This window comes from Accipiter gentilis, chromosome 30 (assembly GCF_929443795.1).
Source record: "Accipiter gentilis chromosome 30, bAccGen1.1, whole genome shotgun sequence".
Lineage (NCBI taxonomy): Eukaryota > Metazoa > Chordata > Aves > Accipitriformes > Accipitridae > Astur > Astur gentilis.
In genome coordinates, this window is record NC_064909.1 from 13378272 (window position 1) to 13393317 (window position 15046).

At 37.0% G+C, this 15046-nt stretch overlaps 2 protein-coding genes across 12 annotated transcripts in view; one reads left to right on the forward strand and one right to left on the reverse strand.

Annotated features, from left to right (window-relative positions):
• Positions 1 to 15046, reverse strand: part of RAB3GAP2 (RAB3 GTPase activating non-catalytic protein subunit 2) — a 240196-nt gene that overhangs the window by 136772 nt on the left and 88378 nt on the right. The window lies entirely within an intron of this gene.
• MARK1 (microtubule affinity regulating kinase 1) overlaps positions 1 to 15046 on the forward strand; it is a 60396-nt gene that overhangs the window by 27512 nt on the left and 17838 nt on the right. For 7 of the 9 annotated variants that reach the window (XM_049833934.1, XM_049833938.1, XM_049833935.1 and 4 more), the window contains exons 4-9: positions 4164 to 4212; positions 5335 to 5400; positions 6389 to 6459; positions 7463 to 7519; positions 11324 to 11560; positions 11650 to 11769. In XM_049833934.1, coding sequence (XP_049689891.1) covers positions 4164 to 4212; positions 5335 to 5400; positions 6389 to 6459; positions 7463 to 7519; positions 11324 to 11560; positions 11650 to 11769 — 600 coding nt within the window. Of the gene's footprint in view, positions 1 to 4163; positions 4213 to 4649; positions 4782 to 5334; positions 5401 to 6388; positions 6460 to 7462; positions 7520 to 11323; positions 11561 to 11649; positions 11770 to 15046 lie in introns of those variants that run through there. The other 2 variants (XM_049833942.1, XR_007510149.1) reach the window with 2 other exon arrangements.

Genomic DNA, 15046 nt, shown 5'->3' on the forward strand with positions numbered 1-15046 from the left:
TGTTTGCAACAAGATGCTTGTTCAAGAGCTTTTTTTGAATGGTAGCACTTTGTTAAGAAGGAAGAGCGGTCCTATAAATGTGGGTGGGGGGAGAGGATTCAGGAAGCACTTAGACCTTCCGAGAGAGAAGTGCACTGCTGCTTAAGAAAATAGAGGTGTGTGTGAATTCTGAAAGTGCTATTTTTTGTCAGTAAAATAGATCATTATATAATCCTGCAGCTCGCCCTGTCGTGAAGGGAGAACTAATTTCACTGTTCTGTCCAGATTTCTATAAAATTAACAAACTTGGCTTTGTAGGAAATAACTATGGTCTTGTTGCTTTAATACATCTCTTCCTTTGCGTATAGAGATATCCTGGATGTTATTGAGGGGTGTCGTGGCTGTTGTTTAAAGATACCTCTATTTGTAAATCCATAGTTATTGACACAACTAGTGTTAATGACCAATACACTTCTGCAAGGAGAAAGGGCGGGGGATTTATCCCAAAGTAGTGCTCCACAGAATGCAGAGTTGCAATGTAAAATAATGTATTCTAATACTTGAATACTGTTAATGCTTTTATTTAAGTGTTAGCCATTGTTCAGAGATTTTTCTAGATTGTTTCTCTCTTGTGAGAGAATATTGGAGGAGTGAACTTTGGCATTTTCTTAACTTGTATAAATGTGCATTTATAGTGGACCAAATAACATCCTGAATATACACCAGAACTCCAGGGAATAGTTCATTTGCCGGATTTCCATCCCACTCCCCCTCTGCTCTTTTGAACATCTCTATTGAAATAACTTTCCCTGCTCTTTCTCCCCACTCTGCATTTGAGACACCCTTATACACCCCCTTGGACTGTATGGGCCAGGAACTACACAAGGTATAATGTGGCTGTGTTTGTGGTCTCTAGATAGTGGTGTTCTATTTTTTTCAGTTCTTTCAGCACTTTAAACAATTTCTTTCTTCCTGGGTTGGAAGGTATCTGTCATGCCAAGCAGGCTAAGCAAAGATGCTTGACTTAGTTATGTAGTAGTATTATGGAACATGTAAGTTAAATCTGCCTAATCTGCAAGATGCCTATACCAGAGTTACTTCAGAAAAAGGTCTGAAAATGTCAGTTTCCAGGTAAACAACTGATGGAAACCTGTCAGAAGCTGGTAACAACAGCAAAACATGAATTCTGAGTAATGTGGATCTCCCCATGAAGAAGGCAACCTTGCGTGCTGTAGTTTCAGTAGTGGGCAGGTAGTTGGGAGAGGAATATTGTAGGGAGTACAACCACTTAGGGTTTTTTAATCTTTCTCAGAGCAAGTCATTTAGTCAGCAGGTACCTGCAGGTAGATTCCAAGATTTCAACTATTCTTTCAATTCTTAACTCCGCTGATTTCTCTGTTTCCCTGCTCTCATATGTTTCTAGGGAGACTGACACCATCCCATCTGTAAAATAAAATAGCCAGTTTCTGTTCAGCTTACGCTTGACATGATTTGTGTGGATGAGCATCACCTAAGATAACTTCGGCTGCTTCAGCCTTGTCCAGTTCTTGCTCTAAGCATGCAAAGGCATTTCCACCAACATTAAAGTGCCTTTGAGTCAAAATCCCCAAACAAACAAGAAGCCCTCCTCCTCAGAGCTACTAACCAGCAAGAAAATACCCAGATTCACCTTGTGAGTTTGAGTTCATTTAGAATTTGCGTTAGAATAGCTGCTTTCTTTCAAAAGGTTGAGACTTACTACTTTCTCTTGCACTCATGGTGACTACCAGGACTGTGTACCTGCTTTTGTATGAGAACATATGCTTCACTTTTCTGAAAAATGTCTATTCAACAGGATATATAATACAAAATGTTGTAAAAAATTTTATTGGTGTTTGTACAGAATAAACCTAAGCCCATACTTTGGGTCTTGGTGATGTCTTCTGTTTAGAACCGGAGCAAGTAAGTGGTTCTTTCATATAACAAGGTATCTGCGTCAGGCTAGAGGTCAGTAACGTTGTGTCTTGAGGAAAATAGAGTTTTATGTCCGTTTCCTAATAGGCTTTTTCCTTTATGGAAGGAAAAATTACATATTACATGGAACAAAATTTCATGCCACTGTGAAATCCATTTGAATCTTAAACCAATTAGTAAACTTCTAAATCCTGTGAGAATATTAAATAATCCACCTTTTTTTTTCCCCTCAATTACTATGTGCTTCATGTTACAAGTAAAATTGTTTTTCTTAATGATCTTCTTTCTATATTTAAAATTATTTTATTTATAGAAGACATGCATTCATTGCCATAATTTTTATGACTGGCATTAATACTGTTAAGTTATGAAATATCTTTCCAATCTTCTGGCAGGAATTACAGTTTTCCACATACCTGCTTAGAAGCTGTTCTGAAGCTGTACCATCTATTGGTTTAGATTTGTTAGCTTCTGACTAATTGATACTGATTTAGCTGGGAAACTTTCTTGTGCAACAAATTCAAATACTTTATAAAAATGCACAAAGAACAGTCTAATTTTTTTTCACGGGAATAACTGACTTTATGGGGAAACAAGAATATTTGCTAAAGTTAATTCTAGTGCATATTATTGCATACCTGTGTGTCACATTTTGAACACAAGCAAACTGCATCACACTGTTCATGTTTTCTTAAAGAAATGCTTTTATAGTCTTTGCTTCCTTCTGAAATTGTTTTAATGGCAATTATAAGGCAAGTGGATAGTAACTAGCTTGAAATACTTACGTAAAGTTAATGTAGAACTGCAATAATATTGATCAAAACCTGAATTACAGCAAGATGTTGCTCTATAGTCTTAACTTGTAGAATAAATGCAGAATTTTAGAAATGTTATGACTAGGTTGCACAAATGGAGTAAAAAAGTCAGAGTTATCTAAGCAAAAGAATTTTAATTTCTCTTAACTTGTAGCCTCAGCCATCATAAAATAGAAACTAAAGTGCTATTCTTTGAGGAGGTGTTCAGTCTCTGGCTTTCATCATTGTACCCTTTTGCAAAGATAGCATCTGAACAAATGGGACTAATTTTTAAAACGGAGGGAGAGATGTCCTCTGAGACATTAGACAAGCAAAACAGCAACAACGCACTTCTGCGTTGAGCCAAGTTTCTCTATAAGGAGGACTGTAGTGCTAAGATGTTTCCAAAATGCCTAAGCATTATGCTGAAGCCAGTGAGCTTTTCTTCCTTCATTTCAGCATCCTACTTCAGCCCAATATGGGATTAAAGAGCATGCAGCACAGTAAATAGATTTGGCGATGGGGATATGCTGTTCACTTGAAGTAAAGCAGTGCAAGCTTATCAGTATTGACAGCCTCAAGTATAGAGTAACAGAACTATGAAGCCATTTTGGATTCCTTTTGTTTGCTTTCTTCCCTTTGAGCCCCTAGGTTAGTCTTGCTTCACCTCTTATTCAATCAATAAACCCATGAATACTAGAAATTTAAGAGCAAAGACCTCTTGTTTCTGGTTAAAAAAAAAAAAGTAGACCCACCATTGTCTTAAGTATATACACTTAGGGCTGTAAGTTTGTCCAGTTGTTTTTAATTATGTGACTCAGGATCATAAAGCAGATTTTCATCAATCATAAACCTTCAGGCCTTGCCAGAGGGAGAGGGGACATCAATGCTTGTGACCCAGCATAAAATTTGGTAGTTGTGAGGAAAGCGAACTTGCCTGCTTCAGCTTCACAGAGCGGCAGGACTGGGGTACGTCAGGATTCCTGATAATCTAATTGCATTTTAACATCTTTGTGTTCGACTTTTCTGTAGTACTACACCTTGTATTTGCACCCACAGTTATGTATGTATTCAGGGTAGTTAGCTGAGCTTGCTAGTCACCGAAGAAATTGGAGCCAAGAGATAACAAAAACTTGTGTGAATAATCCATTGGTTTTGGTCAGTGTGAAACTCCAGAAAGGGCTATAAAACTTACCTGTGTCTGTCTGTGTAAAGCTTAAAAATTAGTCTGATTTTGATGTAGTTGGTAGTGGTTATTTTTATATAATGTACAAGCTGTAGATTATGTTTTCTGGAGTTCACTGCACTGTTTATGATTTATGCTAATGCTATTTTCTATGGCTTATCCTGCTCCTTTTTGCCATCTAAAATTGCATATCTTTTGTACCTTTTCCCTAATAAACACACTCTAAGAAAATTGTCTTGCTTCCTTGACAGTTGTTTCGAGAAGTACGAATAATGAAGATACTGAATCATCCCAATATTGGTAGGAGCCCTGCATTTCTGCAAACTTTTCCTTTTATTATACTGTTCACGTTTTACTCTGGCTTTATTTGAATGTACTTCACTGCTATGCTTTTTTTCATTAAACTTTTTTGAGATAATAGGACAGTGAGCATTCAGTAAATGCTTCATTGTTTCACCTCCTTCATTGACTTTGCTTGAAACAAGAATTTTTCTGTGAGGAGATAAACTGCTCAGTCCAGGAAAGCCTTAATACAAAGTAGGCAATGCTGAGCGCTTCATTCTGTTGAGGGCCCCAGCTCCCCTCTTCCATTGAAATTACTCTTGAGGCTAAAAAACATGAGTTTCTTAGGTGAAAGTAGCAAAACTCCATTAGTTCAGTGTAGGAAAGACTCCCACTGACTGATATTTCCAGAAAATTACAATTACAAAGTATGTAATTTTCCCTTTCTGCTTTAGTTCTTTCACCTACCCCACAGCTTCAGGGCCCTACTTTGTGATGACAATTCTTCTGGCTGAGGAGGGCTGGACAGTCTTGTTCCAGAGACAGTTAATGGTCCTGAATTGGCCAGAGGGCTTGTTGCATACAAGGTATGGTTGAGGTGTACAAGTTATTACATGCTAGGCACTCCCTTCTCATCCCTTGAATTGTTTGTTGCTTTTCCAGCATTCTTAGCTTCTGGTTTTTGTTTTCTTGGGGGTGGTGGTGGGGGTGTGTTTTAAATGAGTGGTTACTATTACAATCTGAGGACAGTCTTCCAGACTTGATGTTTCTGGTATCCACTTGGTTTTTAGTTGGTCAGAATCTCAGATTTCTAACTGGGAGCAGTTTACTAGGGAAAGTTTGTATGATCTTAAAGATGTCTGTGTCAAATTAAACACTAATTTCAGCATGAACTTGTTGGTACACTGTGCATAAACTTCTGAGAAAATTATGAATTAATATGCTTTATTATCAACTGTGATTTAGAAATTAATTTTGCTTTTTTCCCCCCTCAAAAGAATGCTAACCTAAAGGACATAAAGTTTTTGTATGGTTTAGTGTTATCACTGGCCATGAATTATACTTACTTCATGAGTATAATTTTTAGTTTGTGCTGTGCTTTTGCTCCTTGCTGCAATATGTCATTCATTTTTCTTGCAGTAAAATTATTTGAAGTCATTGAAACTGAAAAGACATTGTATTTGGTAATGGAATATGCCAGTGGGGGTAAGTGGATTCTTAATTCTGCTTTAAGGATAAACTGAAATATGGAAAGCCATACCGGTTGCATGCCTCAGAAGAATTTAAGGATTTTATGGTTAATGGGTTATTCCAATCTGGCCTTCACAACAGTCCTAGCAGACCTCCCAGGGCAGACTTTCCTGCTTGCATCACATTCTGTTAAGTAACCCATTCTGAGGTTTCTGCTGGAATATCAGGAGATAATCTGGTGCCGATTCTGGCAAAAACTTGATTCAGTATTTATCTGCTATATTTAGGCAAGCACTGGTGCCTCCTTTCATCTTGAAAATGTCTACCAAAGCACTTGGAGAGACAGGTCTGGGGGATGGGAATAAGGAACACGGGAAAGGGGACCAGCAGGATCATGAGTGAGAGGAATAGTAGGTGGCTGCTTGAGAAGCTGCTTAGCATCTGAATGGGGAATGTTTGAATGTGGGAAGGGAATCTAGCACAGGGTTAGTGACCAGCTAGGAAAGGTTGCTTGTCAGACAGTGCAAAGATGAGGATCTGAAAGGCACTTGAGCAGCTTTATTAGAAAGACGACAAGAAGATAAAACCTGAAGTAATACAGATACTGTTAAGTGAAGCTGTTAGAGATATGTAAAACAAATCTGGTACATAAGAAGTTGCCTGTTTCCCAGTGTGTCTTATGTGCAATATGAATGTTTTTAATGATTAAAGTAATTTTTTTGTTTGTTTCATAGTGTTTTTTAAGAGAATTTATTTTAAAAATTGAAGAAGCCTTAGTATGAAGGGTTCCATTTTTGTATTTCTTGACTGTTACATATCTGAAAAATGAAATCCAATGCAAACAGTAAAAAGGAATTCTTCCTGGCTGCTTCTATTTCCTTTCCCTTCAAGAAGGGGTGTGGGGCGGGTGTGGGTGTTGTCTTCAAGCATGATTCGATTGTGCGTGACAGTCAAAAATAAAACCTGGGCAATATGACTGAAGTTTTGTCCTTGTTATGGTCAGGAGAAGTGTTTGACTACCTAGTTGCACATGGAAGAATGAAAGAGAAAGAGGCTCGTGCAAAATTCAGGCAGGTATGAAATTAACATTTATTCTTTTTTTTTGTTTCTATTTATGGTGTTTTCAGATAGCCATGAGTGTGAGCATACTTCTTTTACTTTAAAAAAATATTCATTGTTGTGATAATGTTTATTAAAGCTGGAGTGGAAAAAATCCCTGAAGAGAAAAATATCTGCTTCCTACGTACTGTCTAAAAATAGTAAGACTATTTTACATTCTTTTTTAGTGAATGTTCCTAAGAGCCACATTTTTGTATTGTGACTCACTTGAGGTTTTAGTCCTTTTCTGAATATTTTAGAATTTAATGGAGATATCTAGAGATGTTGATATGATGATATGTATTGCTGTGTCATGTCACAGTGTTTTGTACGAAGGGTATTCTCTTAACAGGTTTTTATATTCTTATATGTATTTATATTACAAACTTTCTCATCTTAATCTTTCTCACCCTGTTTTTAGTGATTATTTTGTGAAAAGCTTTAATTAGATAAACAAAATATGGTATTTTTCAGAAATAAGATATATAGTTAACATGTAAAGAAACTGCTTTTAACTTGCTGATTCAGACTTGGGTTTCATTACGGATACGTGAAAGATGTACATGAAAGTGTTGAATGAACTATTCTGTTGGGGATGAATTGCAGAGATATGCTGCAAATATTTCAGAAGATAAAATCTGAGATGGTACATCCAGCTATTGGGTTGGGGGGTGGAATAATTCTCTTTTATAGTTGTTGCTGTTGGGTGATCTGCATTTAAGAATAGATTTTTCTCCTATTGCCTTGGGGAGTACGTATTAAACTTTTTTTAATAAGAAAAGTAGCTGCTTTTAGGGACTTTTTAGTTTTAGTATTTGAGCTTTAATGAAACTTACGTGAATATTTTCTAAAATAAAAGCTTTATTTATTAATTTCTTATGTTCCACTGAATCATATCAGGAGCCAAAATTACTAAATTGTATACAAAAACTTATACTGAGATTGAAATAATATTTCACTGATTATCTTGGTGTTTCAGATTGTATCTGCTGTGCAGTACTGTCATCAGAAATGCATAGTTCATCGTGATCTTAAGGTAGGCTGTTACTTATTTTGCTGATTGACAGTATAGACTTAATTTCTTTCAATATACTTGTCCTTGCCACTGTCTCTGAATGCCTCAAAAATGTGAATGCGGGAACTATCACTTGTATTTTATTCTCAATTTTCTGAAGCAGAAAAATAATGTAGCTTGCCTGTTAGAACAGGAGAGAGACAAGAATAGAACATGTGTTACTTTCATTACAGTTTTGGCTTTAAGAAAAAGACATGCTCTCCAAAGAATTACATCTGCTGGCATGCAGATACCTACACACTGAAGCTGCAGAAGTTCAATGATACCAGTCAGCACTACTTAATGAAAACATTTTCAGTTAAAATATATTTCAAGATATATAAAACAGTCTTTCCGTAGTGATTCATAAGGAATATATTAGGGTTTTAATCCATTTGAACTTCTGGTTTATACTCTAGTGTTTAATTTGGGCAGAAAAATAAATTGAAGGTAAACAGAAATTAGTTGAACTTCCTTTATTTTTATGTTTTCTAGTCATCTATCTGTATAAACATACCAGACCATGTTAGAGTTCAGCAACTGCAGGTACAATCTAAGCATTCAGTCTGTAGTTGTCTTTGTGCCAAGTGTAGATATCATGGGACTTGGACAGAAGATCTTCACCCACTTAAAAGTTGGCTTGTGCTCTGCTTTGATATCTTTGTACATTTACAAAGAAAACACTGGTGTATGTTCTTTTTTACTAATATATATAAATACTTGTGAAAAGCTGAGGTTGAATAATTCCTAAGGGATTTTTTCACCAGTATCTTTTGTCTTAACTTTCTTATAATACACTGCAGCATCCTCTCAACCTCTTTCTTACAAATCTGTTCCCTAATACCTGTCAATCTGCCAGCTCCTGCATGTGCATATGGTGCTGGATAACACATCCTTTTCTGCTGAGTCCTCCCTGCCCCAGGACCATTGTCATCTGATGATGGAGGTGCCTGGCCGGCACTCTGAAGTCAGAATACAAGGAAGGCTGAATCTCGTTGAAATCTTGATTAAAAAAAAATTCTTCCCCATCTTCCGTGGTGGTTTGGAGCCCATGAATGTTTTGTCAAGCTCCCTGGAGCTTACTGCAGCCACTGTTATTGAGCTTTCCAGAGGACTGCACCTAGGGACCTGTTGTCTTGGCTGGACAAGCCGCTTTCACTGGTTGTCTCAGCCCTATACTTGACTGGGAGTAGGGAGCCAGCCATCTCCTTGTGCTTCTCTGGCACTGGCATGCTCAGCCCAGCTGAGCCTTACTGCATTAACCCCTGCAGTTATTTAGCATCCTGCATCTTGCTCTTTCTCACAGAGCCCATTACAGCCTCCAGCCTTCATTCCTTTCTTAGTTCCATAGCACGCATGCAGCTCACTGCATTGCTCACAGGACTATCCAAAACTGCTTCGCAGTGTTCATGCGGGATCCCTTTTACCATCTGTCACAAGTACTCTGCTGCTGATCCTCTTCCTATTTGCAAGACAGGCAGGCAGGCTCCAAAATAATTTGTTTGCTTTTCTCTCTCCATCTTCTCTTGGATGGCGTTACGTTAGACTCATTTGAGAAGTTCAGTGTTAGGTGTGATTGAGAACCAGTCAGCCTAGCCAATAAAAAATACATTTCCCAGAGAAAAAAGGGCTGAACGTATGGCTTTGAGGAGGTGTTTTCACTTCGTCTCTTCTTTCCAAATGTTACGTGTCATCTCTGTTTTACTTAAAACTCTTCTCATGGAGCTGCAGAGAAGGAAGAAGCAACTTTAAAGTTGTGTCTGCATTCACATCTGCTTCTGTTGACTTTCTCCATGGTATCAGCACGCTGACCAATTGACATTGTTAGCACAGCAAGGCAGAGGTCTAGCACCACTTTGGAGATTTTTTTTTGTAAGCCTTTTTGGCTTTAATAACAGAAAGGGTAAACTCCTTCAAATACAAGTTACTTCAGACTACACGAGGAAGACATGTAAGAAAATGTGCATGTTTGTCCAGGCTATTCTGGCAAAAGGGGAGGGAATGCAAGGCCAGTGGGTACTTAAACGGTCTCCTTTTAATTTTCTGTGATTATAAACAGCTTGCGCAGACAGGGCTATAACCAATTCCAACTTTGCTTATCCTGTGAGGCACAAACTTACCTTGCCTTTTCAGTGACTATTAATACTTTTTGCTCTGAACATGTAACCAACAAGAGCATAGTCTTTCTATTTGGCATATTAAAAAGGTTTTTTTGGTGTTTTTGTCTGAAGTAAGGAACCTACAAACATGGGGTACTTGGGTAGCAGAGTACTGTTGAACTAGGAGGACTATTGTAATCGCAGAGCAGCTGCACTGACAGTGATGTTTTCACCACAAGGAAAATGAAGTCTTTGTGCAGTCATGTAGAAGGCTGTCAAATCTGGAAAATATCTCTGTGAGTCTGTCTGCAGGCACATCAGCTGGAACCAGCTGAGATTACAGGTCATGAATTGGGAAAATAAAATATTTTCCAGGATAGTTAGTTTGTAAAAATGGTCTCTATTTTACTCCTGAGAAAGGCTAAATTCTGTTGCGCAGCTATTGGCTTGATATACTGGTAGTTAATTGTCTCCTGTTCTGTTCATTGAGTGCAAGTGAAATTATTAAAACATAAAACCAACAAACAAAAGAACCCAAACAAAAGCATGTTTACCCTTTTAATCAAAGGAACTAAAAAAGTGATTGCTGCTTCTCTGATCTTGAACTAAGGCTTTTTTATTATTATTTTCTGGGCTCAATTCTGAGCACAGCATCCTATGAGGTGTCTGTGTTTGCTATAAAACTGATGTTTGGCAATTAGGTGAATCCTTTGCTCTGGCTAATGTCAGTCCTCCTGTTGAAAAAGTATTCCTGCACTGCTCAGTGCTGCTCTTGTGTTGCTGATATGCAGATCAGGAGTCAGGACCCAGATAAGCGAGTAAACATTGCCCAGTTCTGCTGCACTCCTTGCACAGTATTGTTGCATTTTGAGAAATGTACTTTATTTTTTTCCGGTAATGGATTAGTATTTCTCTAACCTTGCTCTTTTAATGTTCTGACCTACCTGTGATACTAAGTATAAGATACTGTTTACTGACTCTCCCAGGTTCCTGAATATTTGCATTTAGGTATATGTGATGCATTGCATTCACATGATGATTGCTGCATAGGCATTAATATTCTTAGATGTATAATACATGTGCTTTTTTAATATTTAGTAGCAGAGTGTTAAACACCTTTGTGTTGTTATTACTAAAGCAAACTCTTAATAATAAAGGAGAGAGTATTTTTTGGTACAGAATGCTAAGATACAGCACGTAGCTTATGCACGTAGCTTACATCTTGTAAGCGGAAGAGATCTTCTTTTAAAGTCTTAAATCCCTTCTAACGTTTACCCACCAATGTGGTACATGATGTCTGGGATTAGATTTACGCTCCTTGGCATCAGAAGTTGGCATGAACCTGTCAAAAGCTGAAACTGCTATTCTGAGATGTCTAGATACTTCAGCCTAAAGCTGAACTAAGTTATTTCTTCCAGAAAAGAAAATCTTCATAGTTGATTCACTAGCTGACTTTCAAGTCTGTTTAGCTGCTTTTAACAGTTATATTTTCCTGAGTAAACATAGTTGATTTTCAATCTTTGTAATGTGTTCAGGGGCATTGGTTTCTTTTGTTCTGCAAGATACAGATGGTGAACCATTTTAGAAAAAGAAACATTTTTGCATTTATTGATAAATGATACAGTGTAATATATTGATTTTATTGTGATATATAAATTGTCCTTTTCCTGTTTTATTTTTCTCTTAGGCAGAAAACCTTCTACTTGATGCAGACATGAACATTAAAATTGCAGACTTTGGTTTTAGTAACGAATTTACAGTTGGTAATAAACTGGACACGTTTTGTGGAAGCCCCCCTTATGCTGCTCCTGAACTTTTCCAAGGAAAGAAATACGATGGTCCTGAAGTGGATGTGTGGAGCCTTGGGGTGATTTTGTACACACTAGTAAGCGGATCATTGCCATTTGATGGTCAGAATCTAAAGGTACAGTTATAATAGGAAAGCTTGGCTTTTACTCTCTTTAAATCTTCTATGTCATTAGTAGGCTTACCTTTTAAAACTTTATTTTAAAGGAACTGAGGGAGCGAGTACTGAGGGGGAAGTACCGCATTCCATTCTATATGTCCACAGACTGTGAAAATCTACTGAAGAAGCTGCTAGTACTGAATCCAATAAAACGAGGCAGCTTGGAAGTAAGTGGAAAAAAAATAATGAATCCATCATGGAAAAAAAGGCGTTCAGATTAAGAAAGAATAAAATACAATAATTGCTTAAGACTTCTTTATTTTTCATGATAGTTACTTTCTTCCTGTTTTAAGGTCCAAAAAGTCTTGTAAAAAAAAAAAAAAAGATGAAATGTCCCAGAAACAGTGCAGCTTGAAAATAGAAAGTGTTAATGAATGAAAGTCTAACCTTAATTGCAGCTGACTACAGACTATCATTTAAGAGCATTTCAAAGTGCAAACTGCTCCCATTTGTTTTGGTCAGATAATGGAGCTAGTTCAAAAATGTGTGGAAAGCAGGACAAGATTGTACATATCTTCTGCTTGGAGTTTTTCAGGAAAACAAAAACAACAGCAGACGGTAGCATAAGCATTTTTGACTTAGCTAACCATTTCCAGCATGACTTCTGAAAAAGGATAGATACAAGAAGAATAACTGTGATGGAAAACTATGTGGGTTTTTTGTTTTGTTTTAGTGCCGTAATACAGATAAACACTAAGAACTCTTTGAATGATAAGCTAATAATTGCTAGTTACTTCTCTTCAGTCCACTGTTAGCCCCCTTCCAGTAGCTTTGTTTCTGAATAGCTGGAAAATTCAAATATGTAATAATACCTGCTGTGTCCTTCAGCTAAAATCTGTTTTGAGGATTTCTACTGAGTTATGATTTTTATTATTTTTTTAATTAGTAAATTAGGTTTTTTCTTCATGGGATGCAGAGAATAGCTGTGCATAACTTAAGGTGTCTAAAAGGTTCAGTGTTTTTAAGGGGATCTTTTGTTCAAGATTGCAGTATTGGCATGTACTTGCTGGATAACTCTGGAGCTGATATTTAACAAATATTTTGTGTAGACTTCACTCTAAATGCTGCTCTGTTCTATTTTGTGAATTATTTAACAAAGAGAGACTTTTTGAAATAACATCTACTTACCATAGAGATGAAAGTAGAGCAGAAGATAAATAGAATGGTTTTAAAATAGTATTTGCATGAGTTAATCACCAGTGACTTTTGTTTCATCTTTCTGTGCATACTTGTGCAGCAGTGGATGGTGTTCCAGAAAATAAATCCCTTTTAAGCAGCTTTTTATTTGTAGTGGCATGATTTATGCTTCCTGGCATGGATGCTACCTGCGCAAGGAAGCATGCATTTACCGAGCTCTGTCTGCATGCAACTTATTTCAAACTGATGCTGGTTTGTGACTTGTTTATAAATAGTTCTAACTTGAATAAAATCTATGCTGAAGAGAATAGTGAATAGTGGCTTCTACTTTACTGATATTCATTAATTATATTGCATTTATTACTGTCTAGAGGACATAATAGTAAGAGCATAGTGACTTGAAGATGGTGAAAGATTGCTTTTTTTTTTTTCTTGTGTTGTGATAAGTTTTAGGAAAATAGATTTTTCCTTTTATTGAACTTCCCTCTGCATTTTCAGCAGTTTCTCTTCAGATGTAATTTCACTTTCATTCTAGGTATTGTAGTGTTATCCAGTTCTTAAAAAATTCCTTCCTGTCCCTGGAGAGAGGTGTTGGATAACAGCCTCGCTGGAACAGCATAGTTGTCAGATTGTATGGAAGAGAGCGAGTAAATGTTATGTGTGACGGGGGGCGTCTTGTGCCAGTATGAAAATACTGGTGATAATGGGCATTGATCAGTATGCTAATCTGAGGGAGAGACACATCACAAATTTTTTTTCAATTAATGTTCCTGAAATCACATGTTTGTTGAATTAGAAAGCTATGGTACATGGTTTGAAAAGAAATTACTATTTCTTCTGTCTGAGCACTTCTAAAAATACGTATTTAGAATGAAAGTATATATTTATTAGGAGTTTCTAAAAGTGGAAAGACAATGTTATCTTAGGTGGGGAGGATTTTTGTTTGTGCTTTGTCTTTTAATTATTTGCTCAGTCCCAGCCATACACCCGCTCAGTTCCCATGCGTGTTTTTCACAGACAATCCAATAGGATGTTTGTCAGTGACATTAGCATCAAAGCTGAGACTGACACAGGATCAGCACTGTATGGGTTAGGCTTAGCACTTTTCCTCTGGTAAGGACCAGGCAAATTTTTATTAAAATGGCTCATCTAGACTTTTTCATGGTTGCAACAGAGGGAAAATATTTTAGAAGCAAGAGAATGTTGTTGTAAAATAGTAAATCTTTGCAGGAAGAGATGGGAAAAATGCACTGTCAGGAAATATGTGGATCTCTCTTAACCATTAGGATTTCAGCAAAGTATTTCTCCCCACCCCCCAATCTTCAATTCTTTGCAAAGCAACACTGTGAGATTCCCACAGAGCAGGTTTATGCTTACAAAGAGTAATAAAGCAAATAATTTTGAGACAGACAGGTCTTGATCCAGGCCAAATTTTTATGAGATAGTTTTCCTGAAAATTGAGGGACACCTCATCAATAATACCTAGTTTGTTGAAATTCAGTTTGGGTTATCTTTAAGAAATACCATTTGGGTCAGATGTTTAAATACCCTGATCAAGGCTGCTGCTCTTTAATCAGCTGACTGGAAGCCCAGCTGAACTTACACAAATGTAATATTGGTCCTGGAATTGGATCATTTGTGTCACTTCAAAATTATTGTAAGAGCCTGTTTTAAGAGTTGTACAATAACTCAGTACGCCTATGAGATCACGTATTTAAAAGACAGAAGCTAGCAAAAGTTTAGATATTTAACAGATGGAAACCTAGAGCAAATTACATTGAACTGTAGATCCACCTACTGAAGAGACATGAAAAACTGTAAGTGGGAATTGTTGGGTTTGCCTGTTAATTCGAGAAGAATCAAGAAAGGGAGGTAGGATTTGAGCACTGTGGTTCCTGTCATCCAAACACCTCATCATGCTTAAACTTTAGATTTAATTAACAGTATCTTTAAAAAATTGTAATTGTAGATACTGCATAGTATTTTTGGGGGAGTCTTATCATGTTATTGAAAGGCTACAATTACATAACTGAAGTCTATTTTCAAATAGACTCATGCTTTGTGTGCCAGAAATGCAATACAGCAATACGTGTTCACAATCCCTTCCCCTTTATACCCCCTCAAAAGCTAAAAAATCAATTCTGTGGCAGAACTTGGAACAAATCTTTAAGTCTTATTGCCAGCAAAATGTTATCTGGCCAAAGTTGTATCAGTACAAAGTTCTGTATTGTTCTTGTAAGGATACAGCTACTTGGGTCTGTAATTTGGCAGCAGCACTACATACAAAGAATTTGGTTATATCAATGG